This window comes from Bombina bombina, chromosome 7 (assembly GCF_027579735.1).
Source record: "Bombina bombina isolate aBomBom1 chromosome 7, aBomBom1.pri, whole genome shotgun sequence".
NCBI classification, from domain to species: Eukaryota; Metazoa; Chordata; class Amphibia; order Anura; family Bombinatoridae; genus Bombina; species Bombina bombina.
In genome coordinates this window covers 519,394,207-519,422,109 of record NC_069505.1, presented here as the reverse complement: position 1 = coordinate 519,422,109, position 27,903 = coordinate 519,394,207, and the positions used below count along the sequence as shown (strand labels likewise).

The following is a 27,903-nucleotide window of genomic DNA, read 5'->3' as shown; positions in this document are numbered from 1 at the left end:
TGGGTTCTAACAACACAGCACTAATTGGCTTAAATGCAAGTCAATAGATAATAAATTTAGTCATGTGATCAGGGGGGCATCAGAAGAGGCTTAGAAACAAGGTAATCACAGAGGTAAAAAGTGTATTAATATAACGTTTTCTGTGCAAAACTGGGGAATGGGTAATAAAGGGATTATGTATCTTTTTAAACAATTCAATTTTTTTTTCAGTTGACTGTCCCTTTAATGTAGCACTAACAATTTCTAATTCTCAGAACTTGAAATACCCCCTGCAGACTTCTCAAGGCTAACCCTGATACATATAAATTCTTAATTGACTTTATCAGATAACAACTGCAAAACAATGTATTTTATATTAAAGGGATACTAAACACAAACATTTTGTTTTTGTGATTCAGACAGAACATACAATTTAAAAAACAGTTTTGAATAGAAGCATTTTTGTAATATATATACACAGACAAGTACAGGATGCTCAAGCCCATTTAAAGGGACACTGAACCCAAATGTTTTATTTCATGATTCAGATAGAGCATGACATTTTAAGCAACTTTCTAATTTACTCCTATTATCAATTTTTCTTTGTTCTCTTGCTATCTTTATTTTAAAAGCAGGAATGTAAATCTTAGCAGCCAGCCCATTTTAGGTTCAGCACCATGGATAGCGCTTGCTTATTGGAGGCTTACATTTACCCACCAATAAGCAAGCATAGCCCAGGTTCTCAACCAAAAATGGTCCGGCTCCTATACATCACATTCCTGCTTTTTAAATAAAGTTAGCAAGAGAACGAAGAAAAATTGACAATAGGAGTAAATTAGAAAGTTGCTTAAAATTGCATGCTCTATCTGAATCATGGAAGAAAAAAATGTGGGTTTAGTGTCCCTTTAAGCAGACTCTTACCGTGGCGTTTTCCAGTGCACATAGTAGGATAAGGGAAGAGTTGTGTAATTCTAGGTGCTCCAGGAGAGGCCACTGATTAGGCCAAATGTAATGAGGAAACAGGTGTCCTGGCACCGGTGTCACAAGGAAGATAAAACTTTACAAATATGTATTTCATCCAATTAAAAACATCTATCAGTGATCAAGTGCTAACTCAGCATGAAACGCGTCGGATGCGGAGGGGCCAAGGTCCCCCCATCTTATTTTGTTCTTAGCCATCTGTGGTATTCATGCGTTGGATCCATATATGTTTACATATACATTTTTATGACGTTTTATCTTCCTTGTCACACCTGTGTTTTTTTTTGGAAGTGCCAGGACGCCTGTTTCCTCATTTTTGTAATATAACTGTATTGGCAAAAATGCTTCTTATAAAAGTTATAGCTGTTTTAAAAGTGTATTTAAGTATGCACCGTGCACCAGCATTTTAAACAAAACACTTGCTCAGAGAGCCTAAGGTGCTTGTACTATCTGGTAATGACTCAAGTTGTTAATTGCTGACATGATACAAGCCCCACTGGTGTTCTGAGCAGCTGTAGTATTTAAATTGCTGGTGCACTGAGAATATCTAGCTATACCTCACATGCACGTGCAGAGAAAAATGGAAACATTAAAACAGTGATAACTTTTACTAATAGTGTTTTTGCCAATACATGTATACAGGTGGCCCTCGGTTTACAACGGTTCAGTTTACACCGTTTCAGAATAACAACCTTTTTTCCAGTCATGTGACTGCTTTTGAAAAGCATTGAGAAGCAGTGCATTTATTAAAATAGCCAGTAGGTGGAGCTGTCTGCTTGTGTTGCAGCAAAGCCAAGCAAGCTGAAATTAATCAGTTTAACCAGACCTGAGCTATCGAGCAGATTTCAAAGGAACAAGATCGTCCTGTCTATAAATCAGTCCAGATTGGAATGCATAGAAAGAACTGTTTGCAGAAAAATGCAAGTGAAGTCTGTGTTGTGTAATTTTTTATTAGGTTTATAATGCTGTTTAGCAAATGTTTTTGTTCATTTAACTTTAATTATATATTCTGTGTTGTGTGATTATTTTATTAGGTTTATAATGCTGTTTAGTATTTAAAGTCTTCATTTCAAAGCTTTAAAAATAATGTATTATGTGTTACTTATGACAATTTTGAGAGGGGTCTGGAACCTATCTCCCTCACTTCCCATTGACTTACATTATAAACTGGGTTTCAATTTACAACGGTTTTGATTTACAACTATTCCTTCTGGAACCTAACCCCGGCGTAAACTGAGGGCTTCCAGGGGTGAGGGTATAAGAAGGTGCAATGTATATCCTGTATGTAGTTTATGAAAAAGTGTTTATGGTATCAGGAGATGTAATATATAGTGTTTTTCTTATATATAGGTAACACTGAATGTTGGGATGGGGGGGGGGCATACAGGGTGCAGGGCATATAAGAGCGCTGGGCTGTGGGACCCTGGAAACGTGTCTTGCCCAGGGCCCCGCAAATGTTTAGAGTTTCCCTGACGCTAAACCAAGCCTCCAAAACCTCAAGAATTTCGTAAACATTTGCCTAAAGACCCTTCTATTACACATTTCACAGATTCAAGCCCACCTGCAGATCCATGCATCTACTACTCCGTAAAGGGGAATTAAACACTTTGAGATGGTAATATAAAATTATAGATTGTGTGTGTATATATATATATATATTCCATTCTAAAATTGTGAGCTTTTCAGCTATCGTTAGAAATGGAAGTGCAGAACACTGTTATACCCCACACAGCCATTGACTGCACACTCTAGTGACATGTTTATAACTGTCCCTATTTGGCTACAGCAGAGAAGGTAAACTAAGTTACAACATGGCAGCTCCCATTGTTTTATAGACACTAAAATTTTACTTATTTTGTCACTATTTAAACAGCTAATGAAACTTAAAAAAATACATCTACATGTTATTCAGACTAATCCTTTCTTTGAGCGCATCATTCTATCTAGCATTTATTAAGTGTTTAATGTCCCTTTTTAAATGTCCCAGTTAGGACAACAACACAAATGAAAATATATGAAAAATTGCCTTCATATAGATTTATTTTTTAAATGTATATATTTTTGTTACATTGTATTCATTGTTACACATAGTTTTGGTTACATTGCCAAACGCACAAATTTTTCTCAGTTCTCAGACACTATACTTATTTGTAACATTTTTGGCGTCATAACAGGCGACTGAGCAGTTAAATTTGGACTGTCGTTTTTGTTAGAAATCCCATTTCCTCCTCCATATACCGTCTCCTAAATGTTACCGGTCAACCTCTTCTGTAAGGAAATCCTTTTGTTCGAGCCGACCTTCCCTGGTGGATCCGCACCCTTTAAGACGCTGTAGAATGACGAGCGAGGAAGGAAGGCAATGTCATTGTTTTGTTTTAGGAAAATCTCCTCCCTACAATACTTCACTTTCTAGTAATGAACAATTACTGTTCTCCAAACACCAAAGCATTTATAATAATAAATTACCGGCAACAATCAAATTTAGTTTTTAAGCGAATATAATGACGTGATAACATTTAATCCTGGGATGCAACGCATTTTGTACGATCGAACCAACCGAACCAAACTGCAAAACATCGTTCAGAAAAAGTTTAAAAATAGACCCAAAGCTGTGTGTTTTTTTATGTACCTGAATGTACTTTTGTACACTCATTTATATTTGGCCCAAACTTGTATTATGTCGTTTTGTTACTTTTTCTTGTCCTATTCTATAAACAAGCATTTTATTTTACCCAGCAAGAGATTTATGTTCTACTAGTCCTAAAGCCCGTGTACACGGGCCATTTTTTGCAGTACAGCCGTTCCACCCCTTGCTCTCTCTCTCTATCCCCCCTCTCTTTTTCACTCTCTTTCTCCCCTCTCTTTTGCTCTTTCTTTCTCCCCTCTCTTTTGCTCTCTCTCTCCCCCCTCTCTTTTGCTCTCTCTCTCCCTCTTTTGCTCTCTCTCCCTCTTTTGCTCTCTCTCTTCCCCCCTCTCGTTTGCTCTCTCTCCTCTCGTTTGCTCTCTCTCCTCTCGTTTGCTCTCTCTCTCCTCTCTTTTGCTGTCTCTCTCCCCCCTCTCTTTTGCGCTCTCTCCCCCCTCTCTCTTGTGCTCTCTCCCACCTCTCTTTTGTGCTCTCTCCCCCCTCTCTTTTGTGCTCTCTCCCCCCTCTCTTTTGTGCTCTCTCCCCCCTCTCTTTTGTGCCCTCTCCCCCTCTCTTTTGTGCCCTCTCCCCCCTCTCTTTTGTGCCCTCTCCCCCCTCTCTTTTGTGCCCTCTCCCTCCTCTCTTTTGTGCTCTCTCCCCCTCTCCATTGTGTTCTCTCCCTCTCTTTATCCCCCCTCTTCTGCTGCTCTCTCTATCCCCCTGCTCTCTCTAGTCTGCATTTGGCCCAGCCCGTGTCACGCCCGGCCCCACCCATGCCATGCCCGGCCACACCCACGACACACCCGGCCGGTCACGCCCACTCCACCACATGCGACGCCAGAAGGCGGAGGTCAGTGTGTTTGTCCTCACTCGCAGTCTCTACTGCGCATGACAGCTTCGGACAAACACACTTGGCCTTTTATTATATAGGATGTTCAACACAACTCAAAAATTAGTCAGTTATGATTCTGGGATCAAATATATAAACTGCTAACCTTAGTGATTTGATTTTGTTGAGGTACTAATTAATATGGTGCAACTTAATATGCTGGCACGTTTTTTCATATTTTATTAAAAGACCACTAAATACTGCAGAATTATATAATTAACACATACATAATGAAAAGACAATGCAATAACTCAATAACACTTAGGGGCATATCTATCAAGCTCTGAATGGAACTTGACGCCCCGTGTTTCTGGCGAGCCTGCAAGCTCGCTAGAAACGGCAGTTATGAAGCAATGGTCTGAAGTTTGCTGCTCCATAACCTGTCTCAGGCGGACAGAGATCGCCGGAATTCAACCCGATCGGGTTGATTGACACCCCTCTGCTGGTGGCCGATTGGTCGCGAGTCTGCAGGGGGCGGCATTGCACCAGCAGCTCAAAGAGCTGCTGGTTCAATGCTGAATACGGAGAGTGTATTGCTCTCTGCATTCAGCAAGGTATGTCGGACCTGATCCGCACTGTTGGATCAGGTCCGTCCGACATACCTTTGATAAATATCCCCCTTATTCTGAATTTTACACAAGCAGTAGATTTTTTTTTTTCTGCCAAATTTGTTTTTCTCCCATTTTCCAGCCCCCTGTACCACGTGACAGACATCAGCCATTTACAGACTAGTATACGTATACCCTGTGAGCTTGTGCACATGCTCAGTAGGAGCTGCTGCCTCAAAAAAATATGCATATAAAATGATTGTGCAAAATTGTATAATGGAAGTAAATTTGAAAAATTCTTAAAATTGTGCCCTCTTTCTGAATCATGAAAGTATAATTTTGACTAGAGTGTCCCTTTAACAGACCCCTTTTTTTTTTTAACTCAGCAAATAATTTATGTTCTTCGATATTCAACACTACTTGTAAATTAGTTGGCTATAATTTTGGGGTCAAATACGTAAACAGTTGAGCTTAGTGAAATTGGTTTTCTTGAGGTGCTTATATTATATGGCGCTACGTAATATGTTGGCGCTTTAGTTTTCTCCTATTGTAACTTTTTTATTTTTTTAAACCCAGCAAGCGATTATGATTTTTGTTGTTTAACACTATTCGTAAATTAGTTACGGTCAAATACGTAACAGGTAGTTATTAATACAGCTATGTAAAATATGTTGTCAGTTTATCAATAAATGATAATATTCAGTAATAATAGGAACTGTTTATAATTTTTTATGGTCATATTGTCATACGCCTGGCGCAGTATTGTTAACCCTTTAGATGGTATCAACGTAAATCCAAACCTGTGCCATTTAGTATATTGCAAAAATGAGTTAGAAAGTGATTTTTTTTTGATAGGGCACTTAAATCAAGTGTTCTCCCCACCTGCCACTGGCGTATGTGACATGGTGACATCTTGTTGCGTCTCATATTGAGGAACATCTTGGGCCTAAATTGTCCAGAACAGAAATATGCCTTGACCTCTAACGCGATACTCGTGCTGTTGGTGGTGGCTGGGGTGAGGGGGGTTGAAGAAGTCTAGCAAACAGCTGTTAAAATTTCTTTTTTTCTTTTTTTGTAGCTTGCCAGCTGCTTTTTTATTCCTTCTCCGCTGTCCAAAGCCTTTGTCCCATCTGACACGGCTTGCCCCCCTCCTCTGTCTTTTTTTCTGTCTCCGTCACCCCCTCCCCACACAGCTGCTGCCAAGTTTTGACTTTTTTAGACTTTAATTAAAATGAGGAATCACAATAGAGTATATGGGAAGGGGGGTGGGCTTCGGTCACACTTCCCCTGGCAACCAGCCTCAATCTGCTGTTAGGCCTAGCGTCTGGACCAGACCTGGGGCTGGAGTAAATGAGGCTTTAGGTTGCTATGTGGGGTGGGGGGAGGAAAGCGATAGATGGTAAAGAGGTTGGGGGGTTGTTGTCACTGCATCTGTGTGCTCGTGCCGTACCTATTCAAAGGACACAAAGAGACATAGGATGGCTATTGTTTAAGGCACACGCTGGATTGTCTACCCCCTGTCCCACCCTATACATAAGGTCATTTATTTTAATTTTGTGCATAGTACAATTAAATGGGTTGCCCATCCTTTTTGTAAACCTCTCTACATCCACGTCTGCCACTAAAAAAAAAAACAAGAAAAAAAAATTATTGATCAGGTATATAAAGAGCAATATTTATACATAAAAATAATTTTTTTTGCAAGAAAAGGGGTATAAAACTTTATTTTGCTTTTTGAAAACCATAAACATGTTCAATAAAAAAAGCTCATTGGCTGATAACCAAAACTCCCTCAGTTCCATTGGTGAGGTGTTTTTTTTTTGTCTTAATACATTTTTTTGCTAAAACAAAAACTGTAATAGATTTTTAAAATTACCTTTTTTTTTTTAGCTGTAAAAATATCATTTTATATGTATAGTTCATGTGTTCATCCCAGATAATGTATTTAAAGGGACACTGAACCCAAAATTTTTCTTTCGTGATTCAGATAGAGCATGAAATTTTAATCAACTTTCTAATTTACTCCTATTATCAATTTTTTTTATTCTCTTGGTATCTTGATTTGAAATGCAAGAATGTAAGTTTAGATGCCGGCCCATTTTTGGTGAACAACCTGGGCTGTCCTTGCTGATTGGTGGATAAATTCATCCACCAATAAAAAAAGTGCTATACAGAGTCCTGAACTAAAAAAAAAGCTGAGTGCCTTCTTTTTCAAATAAAGATAGCAAGAGAATGAAGAAAATTTGATAATAGGAGTAAATAAGAAAGTTGCTTAAAATTGCATGCTCTATCTGAATCACAAAAGAAAAAAATTGGGTTCAGTATCCCTTTAAGGTGATATTTAAAGGGATAATTTACAAAAAATGCTGAATCACTTGAAAGTGAGGCAGGATACCAGTAAAAAGCTGATAAAAAAATAAATAAATCATATGAACATCTTCATGCAAAAAGGAAGTTATTTTACTTCAAACTTTTTCTCAGTAGCCACATCCCACTGTAAAGGGACTTTAAAGGGACAGTCTACAATAGAATTTTTATCATTTTAAAAGATAGATAATCCCTTTTATTACCCATTCCCAAGTGTTGCATAACCAACACAGTTATGTTAATATACGTTTTACCTCTGTGATTACCTTTTATCTAAGCAACGTCTGACAGCCCCCTGATCACATGACTTTGTATTATCTATTGACTTGCATTTAGTACTGTGTTGTGTAAATTCTTAAATAACTCCCCGGGCATCAACACAATGTTATCTGTATCACCCACGTGAACTAGCGGTCTCCTGTTGTGAAAAGCTAATAAGAAAGCATGTGATAAGAGGCTGTCTTTAGTGGTTTAGAAACAAGCAGAAATGTAGAGGTTTAAATGTTATAAAAGTATAATAATCAAACAATGTTGGTTGTGCAAAGCTCGAGAATGGGTAGTAAAGGCATTATCTATCTTTTCAAACAATAATAATTTTAGTGTAGACTGTCCCTTTAAGCAGCCAATCAGAATGTTAGTCCTAGGACTTGCAAGGGAGCATGCATCTGACATGTGCAGGCACAGTTATGTTATTTCCCTCCTCAGTTTAAGGAAGTTTATTTGGAAACCTTGTGAGATTATGGTGAAATCCTGAAGTATAACTGCTCGCAGTGAGACATTTTGACGTAAAAATATATATTTTTTTTATATAGAGATGTTAATGTGATACTTGTTTTTATTGATATGCTGCATCACTTTCAAGTCATTTAGTGTTTGGGTAATACTAAGGTGACCAGATTTCCCATACCCATGTTTAGGACACTTTAGACGTAAATTCAGGACACCTAATATATAGAGAAAGAGGAGAGAGAAAGGGAAAAAAAGGAATATAATGACCATATATAATTATTTCTCAGTCTCTTTATTAGAATACAACCAGAAAATACAGGATATTTATATGCAGTATTAAAAAAAAGTAGCAAGTATTTAGTGTGACCTTCCCTTACACTTGAGCAATAGCAGGAACCTGGCTGTAACAAACCTAAATTGATTGAAACCCTAATTAATGTCATTGCTAACACCTGTATTTGTCCACTATTTCATGTCAAAATGGCTGCTGTGAAAAAGGTCTATTACACTAGGTTTGTGCAAAACATGCTTGAGCATTACATACACATGTGGTATGAGTTTAATTCATTGGAAGCTTGCTAATAAGACCAACTTTCAATCACATTATTCCATTCAAAATGCCAAAGATCACAGAATGTGACAGACATAAAATCATACTTTTGCATCAGCAAGGCCACTCTCAAAGGGAAATAAGCAAACAAACTGAATACTCAAGATGTGGTATTCAAGCTGTTATTAAGATATTTTAAAAATCAGGAAGGGTCGAGGGCAAAAAAAGGACTGGAAGACCAAGAAAACTTTCAAAATCTGATGAGAAGTTTCTCAGAGTCTCTTCTTTGAGAGACCGGAAGAAGTCCAGCAAGGACCTGGTTCAGCTTCATCGGGATGCCAAGTTGACCCTTCTACAGTCAGAAGAAGCTTGATCAGGAATGGTCTTTGTGGATGGGTAGCAGCCAAGAATGAGTGCTTGCAGCCTTTAGTGAAACATGGTGGAGGGTCTGTCCTTGTTTGGGGCTGCATTTTCTGCCAATAGTGTTGGCAATATTGTCCGAATTGATGAATACTGAAAAATACAGACAGGTTTGAACTCATCATGCCATTCCTTCTGGAAAGCGCCTGATTGGGAAAGGATTTATTTTTCAGCATGGTAACAATCCCCAAGCACACTGCTAATGCAGTGAAAACATATTTGGAGAGAACAATAGCTGCTAAAACACTGTCCAGTCTAGACCTGAATATCATAGAGGCACTATAGGATCACCTGGACAGAGAAATAAAAGTCAACATATTTTTGAAGAACTCTGGGCAGTGCTGAAAGAAGCCTGGTATGATATACCAGAAGATTACTTCAGAAAACTTCAGGACAGTCTCCCCAAAAGAGTTCAAGATGTGCTTATGGCCAAGGGACGTTGCACTAAATACTGAGTTTTGACTGAAGAAGCCATTTTGTTTTTTTATATTTTGTGTACATATTTTCTGTATTTTCTGTTTGTATCCTAATAAAGAGAGCAAATAATAAATATAGATGGTCATTAAAACTTTGCTAAAACAACAAATCTTATGGTGGCCTAAGACTTTTGCACAGTACTGTGTGTGTGTGTGTGTATATATATATTTGGGTAATACCTAAATCTAATTTGCTTCATTCTCTTGGTATCCTTTGCTGAAGGAGCAGCATTTCACCACTGGAACCTAGCTGAACACACCATATCATCCAATGACAAGTGATATATATGTGCACCCACCAATCAGCAGTGCTTTGCTGCTCATAAGCCTACATAGGAATTATTTTCAACAAAGGATACCAAGAGAGCAAAGCATATTAGATACTAGGAGTTAAAAGGAACGTTGTTTAAAGGAATATTAAACACAATTTTTTTCTTTTATGATTCAGATAGAGCAAGCAATTTTAAGCAACTTTCCAATTTATTCCTATTATCACGTTTTCTTCGTTGTCTTGCTATCTTTATGTGAAGGAGTAGAAATGTAAGGTTAGGGGCCGGCCCATTTTTGGCTCAGCACCTGGGTAGTGCTTGCTGATTGGTGGCTACATTTACCCACTAATCAGCAAGCGCTACCCAGGTTCTGAACCAAAAATGGGCCGACTCTTAAGCTTACATTCCTGCTTTTTCAAATAAAGATAGCAATAGAACAAAGACAAATTGATAATAGGAGTAAATTAGAAAGTTGCTTAAAATATCTGGGGCGCGATCCGATATAGATCGCAGTTTGCGGCGCAAGCGAGGGAACCCACGTCGCCCGCAGTTTCAGCTCGCAACTCGAGCCATCCAATATGCGGCGCCGTCACTTGCTAAAGTGGCGCAAGTCTCACAAACCAGCGATGTCCAGAAATCTGCGTAAGTACAGATTTTTGGAGTCGCCAGTGACTTGCGCCACGTTAGAAACTGCCGGCGCCTATAAAACCTGACTAAAGTCTAAATCACCCGCACTGTCTAACACGCCTCCTAAACATAGCCCGACACGTCTAACCCTCTATCCGATATCCCCCCTCACTATCCTAACAATAAAAAAGCTATTAACCCCTAAACCGCCGCTCCCGTACCCCGCCGCAACCTAATAAAGTTATTAACCCCTAAACCGTCGCTCCCGTACCCCGCCGCCATCTATATTATATCTATAACCACCTAAAGTGAGCCCCTAACACCGCCGCCATCTATATTAAAATTATTAACCCCTAATGTAAGCCCCTAACACCGCCGCCATCTCTATTAAAATGATAAACCCCTAATTTAATCTACCTACCCCGCCGCCAGCTATATTATCTATATTAACCCTAAGTATATTATAGTTAATATAGGTATTACATTATATATATTAACTATATTAACCCTAATTATATTAGGGTTAATATAGTTAATATAGTTACTATAGTATTTATATTAACTATATTAACTCTATCTAACCCTAACACCCCTAACTAAATTTATATTAAATTAATCTAATTCATTTATAAACTAAAATATTCCTATTTAAATCTAAATACTTACCTATAAAATAAACCCTAAGATAGCTACAATATAATTAATAATTACATTGTAGCTATGTTAGGGTTAATATTTATTTTACAGGTAAATTGTTAATTATTTTAACTAGGTATAATAGCTATTAAATAGTTATTACCTATTTAATAGCTACCTAGTTAAAATAATTACCCAATTACCTGTAAAATAAATCCTAACCTAAGTTACAAATACACCTACACTATCAATAAATTAAATAAACTATAAACATCTATCTAAAAATACAATTAAATTAACGAAACTAAATTATAAAAATAAAAAAACACTAAATTACAAAAAATAAAAAACAGATTACAAGATTTTTAAGCTAATTACACCTATTCTAAGCCCCCTAATAAAATAATAAACCCCCAAAATAAAAAAAATTCCCTGCCCTATTCTAAATTAAAAAAAGTTCAAAGCTCTTTACCTTACCAGCCCTTAAAAGGGCCTTTTGTGGGGCATGCCCCAAAGAATTCAGCTCTTTTGCATACAAATACAATACCCCCCCCATTACAACCCACCACCCACATACCCCTATTCTAAAACCACCCAAACCCCCCTTAAAAAAGCCTAACACTACCCCCCTGAAGATCTCCCTACCTTGTCTTCACCACACCGGGCCGAACTCCTGATCCGATCCGGGCGATGTCTTCCTCCAAGCGGCAAAGAAGAATTCTTCCTCCGGCGATGTCTTCCTCCAAGCGGCAAAGAAGAATTCTTCCTCCGGCGACGTCTTCCTCCAAGCGGCAGCAAAGTCTTCATTCTTCCGGCGGCATCTTCAATCTTCTTTCTTCGCTCCGCCGCCGCGGAGCATCCATCCCGGCCGACGACTGAACGACGAATGAGGTACCTTTAAATGACGTCATCCAAGATGGCGTCCGCCGAATTCCGATCAGCCAATAGAATGCGAGCTCAATCTGATTGGCTGATTGGATCAGCCAATCGGATTGAACTTGAATCTGATTGGCTGATTCAATCAGCCAATCAGATTTTTCTAACTAATTCCGATTGGCTGATAGAATCCTATCAGCCAATCGGAATTCGGCGGACGCCATCTTGGATGACGTCATTTAAAGGTACCTCATTCGTCGTTCAGTCGTCGGCCGGGATGGATGCTCCGCGGTGGCGGAGCGAAGAAAGAAGATTGAAGATGCCACCGGAAGAATGAAGACTTTGCTGCCGCTTGGAGAAAGACGTCGCCGGAGGAAGAATTCTTCTTTGCCGCTTGGAGGAAGACATCGCCGGAGGAAGAATTCTTCTTTGCCGCTTGGAGGAAGACATCGCCCGGATCGGATCAGGAGTTCGGCCCGGTGTGGTGAAGACAAGGTAGGGAGATCTTCAGGGGGGTAGTGTTAGGCTTTTTTAAGGGGGGTTTGGGTGGTTTTAGAATAGGGGTATGTGGGTGGTGGGTTGTAATGGGGGGGGTATTGTATTTGTATGCAAAAGAGCTGAATTCTTTGGGGCATGCCCCACAAAAGGCCCTTTTAAGGGCTGGTAAGGTAAAGAGCTTTGAACTTTTTTTAATTTAGAATAGGGCAGGGAATTTTTTTTATTTTGGGGGTTTATTATTTTATTAGGGGGCTTAGAATAGGTGTAATTAGCTTAAAAATCTTGTAATCTTTTTTTTATTTTTTGTAATTTAGTGTTTGTTTTTTTTTGTAATTTAGTTTAGTTAATTTAATTGTATTTTTAGATAGATGTTTGTAGTTTATTTAATTTATTGATAGTGTAGGTGTATTTGTAACTTAGGTTAGGATTTATTTTACAGGTAATTGGGTAATTATTTTAACTAGGTATATATTAAATAGTTAATAACTATTTAATAGCTATTATACCTAGTTAAAATAATTAACAATTTACCTGTAAAATAAATATTAACCCTAACATAGCTACAATGTAATTATTAATTATATTGTAGCTATCTTAGGGTTTATTTTATAGGTAAGCATTTAGATTTAAATAGGAATATTTTAGTTTATAAATGAATTAGATTAATTTAATATAAATTTAGTTAGGGGTGTTAGGGTTAGATAGAGTTAATATAGTTAATATAAATACTATAGTAACTATATTAACTATATTAACCCTAATATAATTAGGGTTAATATATATAATGTAATACCTATATTAACTATAATATACTTAGGGTTAATATAGATAATATAGCTGGCGGCGGGGTAGGTAGATTAAATTAGGGGTTAATCATTTTAATAGAGATGGCGGCGGTGTAAGGGGCTTACATTAGGGGTTAATAATATTAATATAGCTGGCGGCGGTATAGGGGGATTAGATTAGGGGTTAATAATTTTTATATAGGTGGCGGCGGTGTAAGGGGTCAGATTAGGGGATAGATAAGGTAGATGGCGGCGGTTTTAGGGGCTCACAGTAGGGGGTTAGTTTATGTAGATGGCGGCGGGGTCCGGGAGCGGCGGTTTAGGGGTTAATAACTTTATTAGGGATTTCGGGGGGGGGGGGGATCGCGGTTGACAGGTAGATAGACATTGCGCATGCGTTAGGTGTTAGGTTTATTTTAGAAGATCGCGGTTGACAGGGAGATAGACATTGCGCATGCGTTAGGTGTTAGGTTTATTTTAGCAGCCAGTTTAGGGAGTTACGGGGCTCCAATAGTCAGCGTAAGGCTTCTTACGGCTGCTTTTTGTGGCGAGGTGAAAATGGAGTAAGTTTTCTCCATTTTCGCCACGTAAGTCCTTACGCTGCATATTGGATACCAAACTGCGCTGGTTTGGTATACCTGCCTATGGCCCAAAAAACTACGGGCGACGGCAGAAATATACGCGCGTAACTTCTAGGTTACGCCGTATATAGGATACCAAACCAGCGTAAATCTTGGCGTCGCCGGCTTTTGCGGGCGACGATTTTTATCGTATGGACCCCCTGAATTATTAAAGAAAAAATGTGGGTTTAGTATCTATTTAAAATTGCATGTTCTATCTAGAATCATGAAAGAACATTTTGGGGTTTCATGTCGCTTTAAAGATAGAACTTTCAATTTTAAACAATTTTCCAATTTATTTCCATTAACAAAATGTTCAGTCTTTTTATATTTACACTTTTTGAATCACCAGCTCCTACTGAGCATGTGCAAGAATTCATAGAATATACGTATGTGCATTTGTGATTGGCTGATGGCTGTCACGTGATACAGGAGGAGTGTAAATAGACATAACTTTGAAATTTGTCAGAACAAAATCTACTACTCATTTGAAGTTAAAGTGACAGTATACACTCATTTTCATATAACTGCATGTAATAGACACTACTATAAAGAATAAAATGCACAGATACTGCTATAAAAATCCAGTATAAAACTGTTTAAAAACTTACTTAGAAGCTCTCAGTTTATCTCTGTTGAAAAGGTTAATGGAACACCCACTGCAAGTGGGAAATAAGACACTCCCCCCTCCCCTCTTTTGCATATGAAAAGACCCTTTACACAAACAGGAGCAAGCTGGAGTAGGTATCTGTCGGTATTCTCATAAAACTTTGGGGCTTGGTTAGGAGTCTGAAAATCAGAGCAATGTTATTTAAAAATAAGCAAAACTATACATTTAAAAAAAAACCAAAAAAAAACTTTATGGACTGCATAAATAGATCATCTACAAAACATTTATGCAAAGAAAAAATGAGTGTATAATGTCCCTTTAAGTTCAGACTAAGTGCTATTGCATTGTCTTGTTATCATGCAATTGTTCATTATGGAAATCTACTGTATTTACTGGTCTTTTAACATGTTGTGTTTCAAAACCATATAGATATGTGTGTTCATGTCTCAATAAGGAATTTGAAAAGGGTATAATCTATATAGCAGCATTTGTTTGTTGGGTTATTGATTTCACACATTTTTTATTATATAAAATTATGTATTTGTTTTTTTAAATTTTATTTCTGTATGTTTTGCCCAATGCTACACAAAGTCTGGTAGAATCAGTAATCCATTGAAAAGTGTCTGGGGTGTATCAGCTAATGATTTCATTAAAGGGATAGTCTAGTCAAAATTAATCTTTAATGATTCAGATAGAGCATGCAATTTTAAGTAACTTTCTAATTTACTCCTATTATCAATTTTTCTTCGTTCTCTTGGTATCTTTAGGGATATATGTAACTACTATGCCTCTCCCTGCGCCCACATGTTAAAACTTTACTCCTCAGATTTTACCATGTTTACAACATACACAGCTCCTGGCTGGGGATTTTTACCAAAGTTCATAAAACCAAAAATCATTTATTTACTCTATCCTTGCAAACCAAAAATCATTTATTTACTCTATCCTTGCCACAGAGATGCTGTGTCTTATCTTTAACCCTGTCTCTGCCAGAAAGACAGTGTCAAATTTCCTTAAAGGGACAGTTTACTCAAAAAATTTCTCCCCTTTAATTTGTTCCCAAGGATCCACTTTATCTGCTGGAGTGTATTAAATTGTTTACAAGTAGCTCCTTTACCCTTATATTGGCATTTGAAATTGTTAATTTAGCATGTGGTATCCCCACCTATTCTGAAAGTTTGTGGCCGCGCGTACCAGCTATAGATAAGCTTTGTAAACACAGCCAGCAGAAGAAATTACACTCCCAGTGTGATAAAGCAGAGATAAGGTAATACAATGTTGATTTTCCATTGTTCTCTCAAAGTATTGGTGATTGTTTTATGGACAGATATAAGATAAAGAAGCAGGTATATGTGCACAATGTGATACAGTAATGAGATCGGATTATAACCACAATCTCAACCTATTTTATTAGGCTGTGGCTTCAAAACACAAAATCAGAGCTTTAATATACAGAAATAAACCTTAAAAAGCTAATTTTCATACATTTTTTAGTCTGCAGTTGGTAAAAAAAGCAATTGTAAATACATTAAGGGAAAAACTATTTTACAGTATACTGTCCCTTTAACTCTGTTATCAGAGACCATGTTGCTTAACTCTATCCCTGCCAGACATTGTGTAATTTAATTCCATCTCTGCTAAAGGGATTGTGTCCCTTAACTCAATCCATGCCAAAAAGTATGTGTTTGTTAACCCATTCTTGCCATAAAACTGAATTCCTTAACCATACCCCTGCCAGATAAACTGTATCTCTTACCCTTAACTCAATCTATGTCAGAAAGAATGTGTTCCTTAACCCTACTCGTGTCAGGTAGTCTGTGTTCTTTAATCCTGTCCCTTCTAAAGAGACTTTATCTCTTAACCCCATCCTTGCCATAGAGATTACAGCCCTAAAAGCTGTTGCTGCCAGAGAGACTGCCTTTCTTAACCCCATCTCTACTAGAGAGAGAATGCATTTCAACCCATATCCCCATCTCTGCCAGAGAGACTGCATTCCTTAATTCCATCCCTGCCACAGACAAGTTCATAAGTAAAATAATTGCTTAATTTCTGCCTAAGGATACTTATTCCTTAGCCCTGATACTGCATTCTTTAACTACATCACTGCCATAAAAGCTAAAGTACATTCCTTAACATCAAGTAAGTGTTCCTTAACCTCATCTCTGCCAGAGATACTGTATTTCTTAACCTCATCTCTGCCAGAATGATTCTTTCTTAACCCTATCCCAACCAGAGAGTCAGTCCCATAACCCTATCCCTTAGCTCCTTCCCTGCCTGTGCTTTGCATGGTACCTGCCATACCCCTTGCACTGCATTATATCTCCCCTTAACCCTATGAATGCTCAAACCCTGCACAGTTGGCCGTTCTCTTCTCCAGTGTACCTGTGTGTATCATTTATTCCATATCTGATTTTTTTTTTCTCCCTATGTTTTAACTCCCACTTTCGTGTTGGCATTTCCAGAACACTCTCCCCCGTATCACATTTCTCTCCACCCTCCCCGTTACAGGTGAATTGTCAGGTTTCCCTGAGTCGCCTGATCTTTCGTGATGTCACAAAAGCACTCAGCACTACAACGTGCAATTATTATTTTTTTGTACATCCACGTCACAAATCCGTAGCCAGGCAACCATTGCCATGGTAACCGGATTTTAAAGATATGTGGGATGCTGCAGCCTATGATGTATTGACAGCTGAGTCTGGTGATTTACTTGGCATGCACAGTACCACTATAAATTAGGATTTGTTATATCTTATTATAACAAATGTAACTAGAAAAAATATTTTGAATCCTTACCACCTTTACAGAGTGGCAATCCTATGTATCAGCCAAAATTTCTTTATCTTCTGTTTTTATTTCCTATGAAATAATCTTAAGGACATTAAACACTTTGCAATTACAATACATTTCTGTTGTGTTGCTATATAATAACATATCAGCCAAGTCTAAACATTTTAAAAACAAATTAACATCCTTTTTAATACAATTATTTATCAAAAGTCAAACTTCACCAACCACTTGCCTTATTTGGAGGGGCCAATTGGGTCTTTAGCAGACAACAAGGCTATTACTGGCTATAATGTTAGTATATACTGCATTATTTAATATAATCCAAATAGGGACATATATGTAGCAGGGTCAGCCTTGAGAAGTCAGCAGAGTGCATTTCAAGTTCTCAGAATTAGAACTTGAAATGCACTAGAAAATTTTCAGAGCTAAATTACATTAAAAAGGGGCAAAATAAATAATAAAAATATATTGCAAAGTCATTTCATTATGCACAAATAATCTTTTTATACAAAAATCTCAAGGTGTTAACTGTTTCTTTAATTGTATATAACGAAATAGTGATTGCGTAGATGTTATTACTATTAAAATATACAGGGTCTGTGAAGATCATGGTTAGTTTTCACCCCAGTAATCCTTACACTGACTAGAGGCAACAACATGACTTTAAGGGTTATATTTATCAAGCCCTTTTCTCCACTTTGACTGCAGGTGCGCACAAGCAAACCTGCAGTCACGGTTTATCAAGCAGCGGTCATTAGACCGCTGATCACCTACTCTCTACTCTTAGTTGGAGAATTTCAATATCCCCGGTCTCTTCCGAACGTAGAGATTGACAGCTTCTGCCAGCGCATGATTAACTGTGCGCAGGCAGGGGGGCGGGGTTGTATGCAAGTTCAAAGGAGCGCTTTTGTGCAATGTTAAATAAGGCAGCAAATTGCTGCCCACCAGAGGAGAGCTCGGGCAGACAGGGGCAAATATGTCCGCCCCTGTCCACCATGGATTGATAAATTGAGCTCTAAGGGCTCGATTTATCACGCCATGGCGGACAGGGTCATACATATGCGACCCTGTCCACCCCAGCTCGCCTCTGGCAGGCAGCAATCTGCTGGCGGTATTCAGCATTGCATGCAATCGCTATTTTGCGCCCGCGTGCAACACCGCCCCATGCCCACGCAAGCCAATCACGCGCGGACAGGAGCTGTCAATCTCCCGGTCAGACCAGAGATGGAGTAGAGGGTAGGTAATCAGCGGTCTAATGACCGCTGCTTGATAAATTGTGACAGCAGGTTCGCTTGTGAGAACCTGCAGTCGTAGCGAGGCAAAGGGATTGATAAGTCGAGCCCTAAGAGGCTGGAATTGGATGTTTCAGGAGAACAGAAAATGGATAGCTACATTTTGGAATTTACCAAAGGAAGTTGTGGTGGTCGATAGATCTTTTTGCAAAGGTACCTAAGATTATGATACAGTGCAAAAAAAAGGAACTAACAGAAAAGGCACAGCATTTAGTGCTGATTTACAAATAAGTGACAATAATCAAAAAATGTGAAATACCTGATGAAAATGTCAGGGGTGATTAAAGATTTAAAGGGACAGTCAATTCCAAATTAAACTTTCATGATTCAGAAAGGGCATGCAATTTTAAACAACTTTCCAATTTACTTTTATCACCAATTTTGATTTGTTTTCTTGGTATTCTTAGTTGAAAGCTAAACCTAGGTAGGCTCATATGCTAATTTCTTAGACTGTGAAGGCCGCCTCTTATCTCAGGGCATTTTGACAGCTTTTCACCACTAGAGGATGTTAGTTCATGTGTGTCATATAGCTAACATTGTGCTCATGCACGTGAAGTTACCTAGGTGTCAGCACTGATTGGCTAAAATGCAAGTCTGTCAAAAGAACTGAAATAAGGGGACAGTCTGCAGAGGCTTAGATACAAGTTAATCACAGAGGTAAAAAGTGTATTATTATATCTGTGTTGGTTATGCAAAACTGGGGAATGGGTAATAAAGGGATTATCTATCTTTTTAAACAACAAAAATTCTGGTGTATACTGTCCCTTTAAATTGAGCTTTTGTTATTTTTATTTTAATGTTTCATCAGCTTCTAGAAAAGCCTGAATGCAAAGTCCATAGGGAAATTTACATTTAGCCACCAATCAGCAAGCACTAGCCAGGTGCTAAACCAAACATGGGCGGGCTCCTAAGCTTAGATTCCTTCTTTTTCAAATAAAGATACCAAGAGAATGAAGAAAATCTGATAATAGGAGTAAATTAGAAAGTTGCTTAAAATTGCATGCTCTATCTGAATCACGAAAGACAAAATTTGGGTTTAATATCCCTTTAAAGGGACATATATGTAAAAAAAAAAAAAAAAATGCTCCAGTGTCTCATTATTCCACCATTGTTAGCATAGTTTTGTTTAACCCCTGAAAATGGGTAAAACACAAAGTAAAATTTTGGTTTCAGATAGAGTTGTTCAGATAGAGTGTCAAATTAAAAACACAAACAAAAAAACTTTAAAATATACTTCTGTTATCACATTTACTTTGTTCTCTTGGTGTCCTTTGTTAAAGAGCAGGTAGGTAGGTTCAGGAGAGTTCATGCGTTTGGAGCATTTTATGGCAGCTGTTTTGCAAGAATGATTTTAACAATGTTATACATTTGCAAGAGCATTAGGTGGCAGCAGTGTTTGCTGCTATATTGTGCTCCAAAAACATGTATGCTGCCTGCCAAACACTTGGCAATAGAAGCTCTTGCAATTTGTATAACAGTTTAGCAAAATAGCTGCCATATAGTGCTGAAGACATGTGTACAGGCCTGAGACGGCCTACATGCTTTTCAACAAAGGATACCAAAAGAACAAATAAAATTGATAAAAGAAGTAAAAGGGCAAGTTGTTTAAAATTGTTCTATCTGAATTGTGAAAGTTGGGTTTAATGTAGCTTTAAGGGGCCTATTTATCTAGCTCTGTATAGAGCTTGATGCCCCGTGTTTCTGGCGAGACTTCAGGCTTGCCAGAAACACAAGTTATGAAGCAGCTGTCTAAAGACCGCTGCGCCATAACCTGTCCGCCTGCTCTGAGGCGGCGGATAGACATCACCAAAATTCAACCCGATCCAATACAATCAGGTTGATTGACACCCCCTGCTTGCAGCCGATTTGCTGCAAATCTGCAGGGGGCGGTAGTGCACCAGCAGTTCACAAGAACCTTGAAAATAGCTTTACCAATGCAGCAACCAGAAATCTATCTCCTACTGATGAGTTCCAAAAAGAACGAAACAGGCTGTCTAGTGAGTGATTTCTGGTTTGCTGCAATAATCCTGTTAAAAGGATAGCTGTGTTAAAACAGTATTTTGAAGCAAAAAATGAGAATTTGCATATCTAATTTGCATATCGTACCCAGAATTCTCTTGTGCATTGGTAACATTGTATATGAGGTATTTCTGGGAAAAAGCAAGCGGGGAATCTTGCCTAGATGTGCTAATTTCCTATGCAAATATTTACATAAATTTAATTTTGAGAGATGGAGGAATTTAATTTCAGTTTTTTATCTCCCCCCATAATTTTAATGAATTTTGGTTTAACCTTGAAAATAGCTTTACCAATGCAGCAACCAGAAATTGATCTCCTACTGATGAGTTCCAAAAAGAACGAAACAGGCTGTCTAGTGAGTGATTTCTGGTTTGCTGCAATAATCCTGTTAAAAGGATAGCTGTGTTAAAACAGTATTTTGAAGCAAAAAAACTGAGAATTTGCATATCTAATTTGCATATCTTACCCAGAATTCTCTTGTGCATTGGTAACATTGTATATGAGGTATTTCTGGGAAAAAGCGAGTGGGGAATCTTTCCTAGATGTGCTAATTTCCTATGCAAATATTTACATTTATTTATATATGTAAACAAATTTCCAGTTTACTTATATTATCATTTTTTTTTGCTTAAAGGGATAGGAAAGTCAAAATTAACCTTACATGATTCAGATAGAGCAGGTCATTTTAAGACACTTTTAAACTCAATTCTATTTTCAAATGTGCTTTGTTCTCTTAGTATCCCTTGTTAAAAAATGAATATGCACATATCATACATTAGTGGGAGCTGCTGCTAATTGGTGTATGCACACATCTGTCTCTTGTGATTGGCTAAATAGATATTTTCAGCTTCCTGTCAGTAGTGCAATGCTGTCCCTTCAGCAATGGATAACAAGAGAATGAAGAAAATGTGATAATAGAATTAAATTGGAAAGTTGTTTAAAATTGTATGTTCTATCTGAATCGTAAAAGAAAATTTTGGGGTTTACTATCCCTTCAATTCTCTTAGAAATCCTTTCTTGCAATGCACTATTAGGAACTAGCTGAACACATTGGTAAGCCAATGACAAGAGGCATATATGTGCAGCCACCAATCAGTAGCTAGCGCCCAGCTTCTGAGCCTATCTAGGTATGCTTTCCAACAAAGGATACCAAGGGAACAAAGTACATTTGATAATAGAAGTAAATTGGAAAGTTGTATTCTTTATCTGAATCAAAAACATTTAGGGCTAGATTACAAGTGGAGTGCAAAATTTCGATTTCGCAAATGCAATATTCACGAACCACTTAGTAATACCAGCGCATGCAATTGTGCACTGGTATTACAATTTAGGTGCAATGGACATCTTGCTTACTTAATTGCCATGGTTAGCTTTGTTTACTCCAGTTGCAAATCCATATTGGTTCCCCCAGATTAGGCAAATAGAGGGTGGAATTTGACAATTGAAAAACAGTTGCAGCAAACAAGCGGCCAGATTACGAGTTTTGCGTTATGAGCAGCTCGGTAATAATTTGCAAATTATTTCCACCGCTCACCTTTAATAGCGCTGCTAATAAAGGTTTGCAAAAACTCGGCGTTAGCAGGCAATATAGCAGCGTTGAGCTCCATACCGCACACAAATACCAGCGCTGCTTTGAGCTGGTTGTACGTGCTCGTGCACGATTTTCCCATATACATCAATGGGGAGAGCCAGCTAAAAAAAAAGCCTAACACCTGCAATAAAGGAGCTTAAAGCTCCGTAACGCAGCCCCATTGATTCCTATGGGGAAAGAAAATTTATGTTTACACCTAACTCCCTAACATAAACCCTGAGTCTAAACACCCCTAATTTTCTGCCCCCGATATCACCGACACCTACATTACACTTATTAACCCCTAATCTGCCGCCCCCGACATCGCCGCCACCTACCTACACTTATTAACCCCTAATCTGCCGCCCCCACCTACATAAATTTATTAACCCCTAAACCTCTGGCCTCCCACATCACTAACACTAAATAAATATATTAACCCCTAAACCTAAGTCTAACCCTAACACCCCTAACTTTAATATAATTAAAATAAATCTAAATAAAAATTACTATCATTAACTAAATAATTCCTATTTAAAACTAAATACTTCCCTATAAAATAAACCCTAAACTAATCTACAATATAACTAATAGTAAAATTGTAGCTAGCTTAGGTTTTATTTTTATTTCACAGCTAAGTTTGTATTTATTTTAACTAGGTAGACTAGTTAGTAAATAGTTATTAACTATTTACTAACTATCTAGTTAAAATAAATACAAATTTACCTGTAAAATAAAACCTAACCTGACTCACACTAACACCTAACATTACACTAAAATTAAATAAATTACATTAATTAAAAACAATTAACTAAATTACAAAAAAAATAAACACTAAATTACACAAAATAAAAAAGAAATTATCAAATATGTAAACTAATTACACCTAATCTAATAGCCCTATCAAAATAAAAAAGCCCCCCCAAAATAAAAAAAACACTAGCCTAAACTAAACTGCCAATAGCCCTTAAAAGGGCCTTTTGCAGGGCATTGCCCCAAAGAAATCGGCTTACCTGTAAAAAAAAATACAAACAACCCCCCAACAGTAAAACCCACCACCCACACAACCAAACCCCCCAAATAAAATCCTATCTAAAAAAACCTAAGCTCCCCATTGCCCTGATAAGGGCATTTGGATGGACATTGCCCTTAAAAGGGCATTTAGCTCTTTTCTGTGCCCAAACCCTAATCTAAAAATAAAACCCACCGAATAAACACTAACCTCCGAAGATCCACTTACAGTTTTTGAAGACTGGACATCCATCCTCATCAAGCCAGGAGAAGTCTTTATCCAAGCGGGCAGAAGTCCTCATCCAGACGGCATCTTCTATCTTCATCCTTCCGACGCGGAGCGGCTCCATCTTCAAGACATCTGGCGCGGAGCATCCTCTTCTTTGGATTCCTCTTGAAGAATGAAGGTTCCTTTAAATGACGTCATCCAAGATGGCGTCCCTTAAATTCCGATTGGCTGATAGAATTCTATTAGCCAATCGGAATTAAAGGGTAAAAAATCCTATTGGCTGATGCAATCAGCCAATTGGATTGAGCTCACATTCTATTGGCTGTTCCAATCAGCCAATAGGATTTTTTACCCTTTAATTCCGATTGGCTGATATAATTCTATCAGCCAATAGGAACTCAAGGGACGCCATCTTGGATGACGTCATTTAAAGGAACCTTCATTCTTCAAGATAAATCGAAAGAAGAGGATGCTCCGCACCAGATGTCTTGAAGATGGAGCTGCTCCGCTTCAGAAGGATGAAGATAGAAGATGCCGTCTGGATGAAGACTTCTGCCCGCCTGGAGGACGACTTCTTGCCGCTTGGATGAAGACTTCTCCCTGCTTCGTTAAGGACTTCTTGCCACTTGGATGAAGACTTTTCCCGGCTTTGTTGAGGATGGATGTCCGGTCTTCAAAAACTGTAAGTGTATCTTCGGGGGTTAGTGTTGGGTGGGTTTTATTTTTAGATTAGGGACTTTGGGCAATGTAAAAGAGCTAAATGCCCTTTTAAGGGCAATGCCCATCCTAATGCCCTTTTCAGGGCAATGGGGAGCTTAGGTTTTTTTAGGTAGTTTTTTTTTTGGAGTGTTGGTTGTGTGGGTGGTGGGTTTTACTGTTGGGGGGTTGTCTGTATTTTTTTTTTTTACAGGTAAAAGAGCTGATTTCTTTGGGGCAATGCCCCACAAAAGGCCCTTTTAAGGGCTATTGGCAGTTTAGTGTAGGCTAGGTTTTTTTATTTTGGGGGCGCTTTTTATTTTGATAGGGCTATTAGATTAGGTGTAATTAGTTTAAATATTTGATAATTTCTTTTTTTTTTTAATTTAGTGTTTGTTTTTTTAATTTAGTTAATTGTATGTAATTAATTTAATTTATTTAATTTTAGTGTAATGTTAGTCGTTAGTGTAACTTAGGTTAGGTTTTATTTTACAGGTAAATTTGTATTTATTTTAGCTAGTCTACCTAGTTAAAATAAATACAAACTTAGCTGTGAAATAAAAATAAAACCTAAGATAGCTACAATGTAACTATTAGTTATATTGTAGCTAGCTTAGGGTTTATTTTACAGGTAAGTATTTAGTCTTAAATATGTATTATTTAGGTAATAATAGTAGGTTTTATTTAGATTTATTTTAATTAAAGTTAGGGGTTAATATATTTATTTAGTGTTAGTGATGTGGGAGGCCAGAGGTTTAGGGGTTAATAACTGTAGTATAGTGGCGGCGACATTGGGGCAGCAGATTTGGGGTTAATAATAAATAAGTAGTGTTTACGATGCGGTAGTGCTGCGGTTTAGGGGTTAATATGTTTATTATAGTGGCGGCGATGTCCGGAGTGGCAGATTAGGGGTTAATACATTTATTTTCGTGTTTGCGATACTGGAGGGCCTCTGTTTAGGGGTTAATAGGTAGTTTATGGGTGTTAGTGTACTTTGTAGCACTTTAGTTATGAGTTTTATGTTACAGCTTTGTAACGTAAAACCCATAACTACTGACTTTCAGGTTACGGTACGGATCTTGTAGTTATGGGCTGTACCGCTTACTTTTTGGCCGGACAGGCAAACTCGTAATACCGGCGCTGTGGAAGTCCCATTGAAAAAGGACTTTTTTAAAAGTGCGGTAGTTACTTTGCGTGATTGCCAAAAAAGTATGCAGTACAGCTATACCTACAAGACTCGTAATAGCAGCGGTAGTGAAAAAGAGCCATAACGCTGCTTTTTCAAGTAGGTGGTGGGAATGAGAAAGCTAGAAGAGACGTGAGGGTGGATACTGTGATCAGAGGAATGAGTGAGTAGACAGTTAGTGAGGATAAAGGAGTGGGCAGATAGGGGGGAGTGAGGAAGAAGAGGGAATGGAAAGGGAAAGAGGAGATATAGCAGGGTAACAGTGGGGGAGTGTAGGTAGAGAGAGGAGGGTGGTGGGAGAATAAGAAGAGCAGGGAAGGCTAAAGGGGGAGATTTAGGGGGAATAAGGGGGGAGAGGCTGAAGGGGACTAAAGATGGAGTGTGAGGGATAAGGAGACAAGGTGAGGAGGGATAAGCGGGTAGTGGGAAGGGATGAGGCAAGAGGAGATTTAGGAGACAAGGAGGGCATTAGGAGGGATAAAAGAGGAGAGTGAGGAGGGATGGTGGCATGAGAAGGGATAAGGGAGAGGAGGAGGTATAAAGCAAGGGGGAGTGAGGAGATATAAAGGGGTGATTAAGGATGAGGGGGGAATGAGGAGGGATAAGGGAGAGTTAGGAGCTAGGGAAGGGTGAGGAGGGATAAGGGAGAGAGGGAGGAGCTAGGGAGGGATGAGGAGGGATAAGGGAGAGAGGGAGGAGCTTGGGAGGGATGAGGAGGGATAAGGGAGAGAGGGATGAGCTAGGGAAGGGTGAGGAGGGATAAGGGAGAGAGGGAGGGATGAGGAGGGATAAAGGCGAGAGGGAGGAGCTAGGGAGGGATGAGGAGGGATAAAGGAGAGAGGGAAGAGCTAGGGAGGGGTGAGGAGGGATAAAGGAGAGAGGGAGGAGCTAGGGAGGGATGAGTAGAGATAAGGGAGAGAGGGAGGAGCTAGGGAGGGATGAGGAGGGATAAGAGAGAGAGGGAGGGATGAGGAGGGATGAGGAGGGATAAGGGAGAGAGGGAGGGATGAAGAGGGATAAGGGAGAGAGGGAGGAGCTAGGGAGAGAGTAGGATGGATAAGGAATAAATAAGAGAGTAAAAGGGATAAGATGGGGAGAATGAGGTGGTAAAGGGGGAGGGGATAAGGAGGGAAAAGAAAGAAGGGTGAGGAGGAGAGATATTCTCTCTAAATCAGAGAGCTTTAGAGAATTGGGACCTTTGATAAAAAAGGCAAATTGCAGAATAGCATGAAATGAGGGATGATGGGGGGGGGGGTAAGGAATGAAAGAAATAAAGAATTCCATTGAGGGGGAAAGGGCAAGAGGGAAAAGCCATTTGCAAGGAAGGTACTCAATTTATAATGGGCTGGTGAGACTTACCTCCAGCACCACAAGGGTTATTCCAACTCAGAGCACATAAGTAGACTGCTAAGCAAAATCCTTAATCATCTGGTTGTCCAACCAATTTACATCCCTTGTCAGTTCCCGGGAAGTTTTAATTCACCTCCCAGATGAAGATTTTGCTGGGCTTTGTTAAATCCTGTAGAGAAGCCATGGCTAATGTGCTGGGCTTTGAAGTGGCTAGACAATTTTACTTTTGACCTTGGGAAAGTTTTATATCTCCTTGGGTGGTCAAAGACATTGTTTAGGAATAAAAGATATTTGATTAATTTTATGAAGCCAGAGTTTTTGTTAAAACAAAAAACAAACAAACATTCTGATACACATTTAAGAAGATCTGAGGTCACCATAATTGTTAGGGTTCTACCCTTTGGTCTCACCTGCTCGTCCATCAATAGGACTTCTCTCTTCTGGCCTCTTTCCAAGTCTTGGTTTTCCTTATTTCAATGTGTCTTTGTTCTGTCCCCACAGGCTGCATCATTTTCTCCAATCCAAGGAGGCTGTTGGCTTAGAACTTGGACCTTTGGATGCCCTGACCTGATCAATCTGCCTCTCCCACTGGCACGGTGAGTCTGCAAATACAGGATGAACCACCTTCAAGTTCACACCCGATATATATATATGTGTGTGTGTGTGTGTATATGTATGTGTGTGTATATATATATATATATATATATATATATACATTTTTCAATAATCTTTTTAACCCCTTAGGGTTCATACCCCCGAACACTGAACTAAATTGTGTTGCAAAATTACACAATGCTTTAACCAGCTCAGTACCAGGGGTGATTTAGTCTCTCTTGAATTGCATCTACCAAAAATCCCACCGCACCCACCCATTCTTTACATATAAACCTAAATAAATGCTCCAGACTGCAGAATCCCATTCAGATGTTTATATTAAATGCTCTAAAAGCCAGGATACTCGCAACCCATCCTCCTCTTTGCCGTCTCCTTTGTGCGTTGCTTGTTAGCTGCTCGTTAGTTGCTCGTTAGATAGAAGAGCCTTTAGAAAGTCCCTGCCTGCCTTGTTTTCTGCTTTATATCAGAGCAGCGGGCGGCCTATACAGAAGTTCTTCGTGCTAGACCACACACAGTGGATGTACTTGCTGACGCCACTTAAATTTCTAGGGTGGCAAGAATAGTCTGTAATGTTTAATTGAGTAGTATTTAAGGTCTGAAAAGGACTATACATTTGAAAATAATCTCTGAAGAAGGACCAAGATAGGAGGGAGTTAGGGGTC

General features: G+C 38.6%; 1 protein-coding gene across 2 annotated transcripts in view; it reads left to right on the top strand.

Moving 5' to 3' along the window:
- The window catches only part of NUMBL (NUMB like endocytic adaptor protein), a 157,542-nt gene that overhangs the window by 51,814 nt on the left and 77,825 nt on the right, over positions 1-27,903 (top strand). The window contains exon 2 of one of the 2 annotated variants that reach the window (XM_053721779.1): positions 27,128-27,222. Coding sequence is in view for 1 of the 2 variants with exons in the window: in XM_053721778.1 (XP_053577753.1) it covers positions 26,930-27,222 (293 nt within the window). In the remaining variant the exon portion in view is untranslated. Of the gene's footprint in view, positions 1-26,924; positions 27,223-27,903 lie in introns of those variants that run through there. The other variant, XM_053721778.1, reaches the window with a different exon arrangement.